General features: G+C 39.8%; 1 protein-coding gene across 6 annotated transcripts in view; it reads right to left on the bottom strand.

Moving 5' to 3' along the window:
* The window catches only part of LOC117957011 (growth factor receptor-bound protein 10-like), a 62186-nt gene that overhangs the window by 22949 nt on the left and 33029 nt on the right, over window positions 1-6208 (bottom strand). For all 6 annotated transcript variants that reach the window (XR_004659420.1, XM_034892520.1, XM_034892521.1 and 3 more), the window contains 4 exons: window positions 5371-5486; window positions 1142-1216; window positions 628-765; window positions 203-313 (listed from right to left, as the gene is read on the bottom strand). Coding sequence is in view for 5 of the 6 variants with exons in the window: in XM_034892520.1 (XP_034748411.1) it covers window positions 203-313; window positions 628-765; window positions 1142-1216; window positions 5371-5486 (440 nt within the window). In the remaining variant the exon portion in view is untranslated. The remainder of the gene's footprint in view (window positions 1-202; window positions 314-627; window positions 766-1141; window positions 1217-5370; window positions 5487-6208) is intronic.

The raw sequence follows: 6208 nt of genomic DNA on the forward strand, positions 1-6208 counted from the left end.
CTTTATGGTACGGTTTGAGAAAATTACTACACACTAAAAATAGAAAATGCTAAACTAATTTGTACTAGAAAATGTAAAATGATCCCATCCAACCTGGTAGAATGATTTAGAGTTAGACATTATAGAGTTAGAGTTATTTATGAATTTCTAGTTATAGATTAATTCATAGTTTCTCAGTTTGAACTGTTTCCTTGTGTGTTACCTTGATGCAGAACTGGTAGTCTGTGGGAGCGTTGTGGACCTTTCTTCCCGTGATGATGGTGAAGATGTTGCTGTCCTCCAGATCTGACAGTAGCTGCAGGTGTCGAGGTTCCTGTTAAGTTGTGGGGAGGAAGAAGAAAATGGATGTCAGCAACAACATAAAGAAATAAATTACACAGTGCTTCAAACTACAACATTTGTTTTGGTTTATTTTGCAAAATGCCATATTAAGATTTGAATTAAGTTTTGTTGAATAAAAAACGGAGAGGTTTTCTTAGATGATACATCAAAACTGTAATGTTGAAACCACAAATAAGAATGATAAACTCGCTAGTTTACAAAAAAGAAGAAGAAAAGTTACACAATCATCAACAATTTGATCTTCTTCCTACCCATTTCACCATCAACACAGCAGAAATGCATCACCTTGGATGTTCCTTTAGTAGAGTAGTAGAGGCCGGAGCGGCGCAGGAACATGTAGAGCTTCTTCCAGGACCTACGCCCAGGCTCCTTCACGTACAGATAGCCCTGGATCTCTGGACAACTGCTGGAGTTCAGAAAATTCTGCAAAAACACACAAACAGCAACACTGACGCAGGGGAACTGAATGTACAAATGCGTGTTTCACCCTAAAAACTACATGTTAAGAGAAAAAATATTGTTTTTAGAGATAGCAGTGGAATAATACATCAGGAACAACACTGGGTAAATGGAATTAGCAGATTTCAGTAACAGTGAGTGTGTGCATGCATATTTTTGGACGACCAGATGTCCTCACAAAGATTAAAAAAAATGTAAAGAGAGTATTTTCCTGTTTTTAGTCTTTTTTTCAGGGTGGCTACTTTAAAGTTAAGAAGGAGGTTTAGGAGTATAATTAGATTTAGGATTACATGTGTGCTATTCAAGATGAATGTGCCCCTTCACTGAGTCATCGTCTCACCTGTAAGAGCTGTGACTGAGAGATCGAGCCATCAGACTCCTGACACCAAGCCACCATCTGCTCCGGAAAAAAGTTCTGGATGGAAAAACACACAGAGAGACAGACAATGAGTGAGAGAAAAGATAAAGAGAGAGAGACAGAGAAAGAGAGGCACTAGAAGCCACTTAGTGCATAGGCAAGCTCAGAGTGGGGTAGTGTTTCTCTTTGCAGCATACGTCTCTCTTTCTGTGTGTGTGTGTGTGTGTGTGTGTGTGTGTGTGTGTGTGTGTGTGTGTGTGTGTGTGTGTGTGTGTGTGTGTGATGAGCACAAGGACTCAGAGACAAAGTGGTGGGGCGAGAGAGGGCGATGAGTGAGTGTGAGAGAGAAAGAGAGAGAGAGAGAGAGAGCGAGAGAGAGAGAGAGAACTCCAACCTGGGAGTAGATGCAGTATGATCTCATCCGCTGATGTAATCCCCTTTAGCCAGCAGCGCTACTCTTAGCGTGATTGACAGGCCGCAGCCAGCACTCTGATGTTTTACTGTGCTCATTACCACAGAGTTGAGGTCACCTGCTGGCTCTGACACACACCTAAATCACCACGGGAATAATGTCGCCATATACACGGCCAGAGAACGCAACAGTAGAGCCCCATGCTGAGTCTCATCCGCAAATGATGCGGACCTTAGAGAGGGCCTAAGATATTCAAAAAATTTTTTTTTTAAACTCATCAGTTGTATTTTTAACAACATTTAAACAAAACGTTTTTCAGAAAATACACCCTTCAAATATGCCTGTTTAGTTTGTGTTGGAATTTGAAGGGTTAAATTAATTTTTGACCTATCAGAATATTGCTGCCTCTGCAGTTGCTAGGAAGAAGGTGTTATGCTCTCAGCTCTGTGATTGGTGGTCCAGCTATACAGTCACAGACGGTCAGGCAATAGTTTCAAATAACAGTAAAACTGAAAATCATATCTTCACTCTAAATGGGCAGGCTTTGTTATCGCTAACTTTATGAAAATAATTGAGAATATGAAGTTCTGCCTAGTGTGGAGGACACCACTCACAAGCTGGCAGTGTCCAATGTTATACAAAAGTGAGTATGATGACCAAAGTACCACCATGCGGTTTGCTCAATGAATTGCCAAGGCTGGACCAGCATCTTAATTTTTGTCATAAATAATAACTTTTGCAGTACTATGCTATAAGAGAGGACACAATAAGCTAGGCTGGTAGGTTGCTTCTTTCTCTGACGATGTGGACAAGTGGGCGTCTAGTTTTCTAGGTTTAAGAGTCGAATTCGCTACTGGAGTAAACCCACCAAACAGTTATGTGCTCAGAGAAAATAAAACTTAAATAAAAGTACTCCACTGATTTAGATTTGATTTGCACTTCTATAACGTTGTGAGACGCATAATAATTAGAATATCTTCTAGGGATAGTCCAATTATCGGCTGTAGCCAATTATCGGGTCGTTTTTTGCCGATTATCTGTATTGGCGTTTTGTTTGCCCGATAACCGATAAAGTTAATGAATATAAAAAGTGGTCTACTTTGACTCGGCTACAGCTCTGTGTCTGTCCCTCTGCTATAGATTCCACTCACCATTTACTCAGACTTAATGTCCCGCCCACAACAGAATCTGACTATTTTCCTGTGTACTATGTTGATAGCTTCTGATTTATGATGTAATTGCTTAAGCATTTAAACACAGTTTTGTGTTGGAGTTTGTTACATTCCAAAATTTAAATTTTGACTTAAAGATTTCCATTTTTACTTTAACTGTATTTAGGTTCTAAAAATTGGTTTCATTACCTATTAATAATCGATATTGGTCTTGAAAAAGAGAGAACTGTGTAAAGGCTGTTTTAGGACAATAAGAGGCTTTTATTAACTATGACAAATTATTTGTCATACATGACAAGGCATTTTTAGTTTTTTTTAATAAATTGTAGAATTGATCCACTACAGTAGATTATGGAGCTTCATGCAACAGGCATGATAAACATTGAATATATTTAGCTATGCTAGGTACGTGTGGATGTTGGTCAGTCTGTCCACATTTTTGGATGAGCCTGAAAAAATGTGACAAATGTTGGATGGATTGCCATACAGATTTGCTACAAACATTCATGCTTTTCTCAGGATGGATTTTAATCACGTTGATGTGCCGGTAATCAGATATGTTTTATTTATTTATCCAATACTTTAGTTATTACCAAATACTTGCTTGTAGATTGTGAGCATGGTAAAGCTCATGCCTGCTAAACATAAGCTATCAGCATCCAGAGGATCTCAAATAAAACAGGTTACTTAGTTGCACAACGGTTGCTAAAGACCAAGCTACTCGCTAGCTTGACAGCATTGACCACTCGTCCCCATAACCACAGAGCAGCGGCAGAGGCAATGTGAGGCGATTGGTTTGCTTCCAGTTAGGGTTGTGTCCATCGTGATGGTTGACCCACCCCCGCCCCCCACCTTGTCAGACACACGCTAATCTAAGTTGACAGGAAATTGACATGTGCGTCAGGCTTTGCGCTGTGCTGCCCCTTACGTGGAAGCTACCCCCCTTACGTGCAACCTATTTGTAATGATACAGTCACTCTCTTTCTCTGCACCTCTGCTTGGACACGGCGGTCTTAAGCAAGAGAGAAAAGGCGTTGTCACTGCCCAATGTGAGGAGAGTGCAGATTTGAGTCGCGCATTCTCACATATAAACAGTTTACGGCATATAACTTGTTATACTGAAATTTGTGCAATCCATTCAATATTAAGCTTTTCTCATTACAAATAGCAAACAAAATAACAGAATATGGGAATCATTTTAAAAATGTTGCTATCTGGCTTTGATTGTTTGATTGCGTTAGCTCAAAACGCCATTTAACTGACAGCCGTAGTTGTGTTTGATTGCTAGCTTGTAGTTAAGCTAGCAGTCATTTCAAAAAACCTTTTAGCTAACGTTATCTATGACAGTTTGATTGCTAGTGTTAGCTCAAAATGCCATTTAATTGACAGCCTTTGTTGTGTTTGATGCTAACATGTAGCCAGCAGTGAACCAACTTTAATTAACTAAATTTTTACTGTATTGACATTACAGAAGTCTCTAGTTAGCATGTCTAGACAGACAGGTGTTAACGTAAAACGCTATCACACTTTTCTGTATCTCTTCATTGAACTAACTTTGTGGGTACTACGGTGTGCGTGCATCAATAAGTAAGTCTGATGACGGTGTTATGTAGGATTAATGAATGTACAATAGCAACAGTAAGCTAGATTTGCAAGAGTTAGGTTTCTGTTTATTGAGACCGTTATTCAGTGCAAATATAACCGATAATGTAGTTTAATCTCAGTAGTGATGGTATATTAGGTTATTACTGTTGCTCTGTTAAAGACAAACGTTCCACTGTACTGTCGTTACGTAGATCACGGACATGTGATTGAGTCTAGACTTTACGGCAGCATAGGTATAAGTGAAAGTAGGTCAAGTTATAATTTACTGCCCCTAACAGCGGCAGTATGTAATACTGTCTATTTACAGAGGGCATTTAAATGTATGTCTGATTGTTTCTATGTCGTCAACTGCCAATTTAAGGGACATTTCCCAACCCTACTTCCAGTGGGATTTCTCTGTTAGACTGGTTATGTCTATCATTGTGTCACATACACTGTATATGAAAGAATAGTGGCTGGTTTGGGCTTTGCAGTTGGATAAAAATGTACTCTTGGTGTTTTAAGCCCCCAACGTCTCCTTCCAGGCAGCAGTATGGACTGTTGACTTCAAGGTACCATTCCTAACCATTGCCTAACTGACTTCAAGGCAGCACTGGTGAACATTATCCCCGCTAAACATAAGCATGTTAGCATGGAAATTTAGTGTTGTTAATGAGCATGTTGGCATGATGACATTAGCATTTAGCTGGAAGGACCATTTGTACCAAAGAAAGCCTAAAAGAGCTGCTAGCATGGCTGTAGTCTTGTCATCTTGTTGTATTTATCAATCAAGATTTCAAGGAGGACATTATATTTCTGTGCTACTGAGGGTTTATCAGCCCACCTTGAAAAATGATTTCGTTGGAGACCCAAATTTGGCTTTAAACAACCAGATTTAAAGGTTTTAAATAGCAGCAGCCCCAACCCCGAAATATCAAGGCTGAAAAATCGGCTGAACCCCAGCTGTGTGTGTGGGTGTGTGGCAATGCATGCTTAACCAAATCAGTCACAGAGATTACATTTTAGGGATGCAAGAGACTCACCAGGGGGTTCCTGAAGAATTCATATTTGGCATAGTTCTTTCTGAAGAGGAATTTACTGTCGCTGCTCATGGAGACTTGAACCTGAACCACCAGCTCGTGGTCCTCCAGACACCTTTCTGTATGAGGACACAGACGGACAGTGTTAGTCCTTAACAGGGTTATGTTTTCCTCAGGGATGTAACTGGAGGCAAAGTCAGACATCTTAAAATCAGTGCAAACTGCTTTAGGGCTTACTCATATGTTAAAAATCATTAATTCAATCAAAAAGGCATTTTAACAAAATAATTAACACTAAGTAGAGTTCCACTTTATCATTCTTTTTTTAAGTATGATCCGCAACATAAGCAGTTCTTCTGCTTGCATTTCCTCTCCCTTCCTTCCTTCATTTTTCTTTTCTCTTATTAACACTGAAAGCACATTCCGAGATGTCCTTGTCAATTGGTATAAATTGGAAAGAATGAGTCTTTTAAGCAGTGAAAATAGAGTGCACCACTTTTTCCTCACATAAATCTCCATGATGTCATTTTATAGTAAAAGTCATAGTTAGCAGTACCTGCCTTATACACTGCATCTTGTGTGATAAAGCACACATATCACCAGTACTGTTGTTGTATACAATGACACAGCAAGAAAAATACATGGCCTGTTACTAAGAGACAAGCAAGGGAATAAGAGGTTAAATGAGGAGGGGCTGTGAAAAGAAAAAGCACTGTGAGACAGGGAGGGAGGAGGTGAAGGTGGAGAAGGGAAGTGATATGACATGAAGAGGGGGGAGGAGAAGGAGGAGGAGGAGGTGGTGGTGAGGGCATTGCAGGAAGATGATGTCATGTATTTAGGC

This window comes from Etheostoma cragini, chromosome 14 (genome assembly GCF_013103735.1).
Source record: "Etheostoma cragini isolate CJK2018 chromosome 14, CSU_Ecrag_1.0, whole genome shotgun sequence".
In the NCBI taxonomy this organism is placed as follows: Eukaryota; Metazoa; Chordata; class Actinopteri; order Perciformes; family Percidae; genus Etheostoma; species Etheostoma cragini.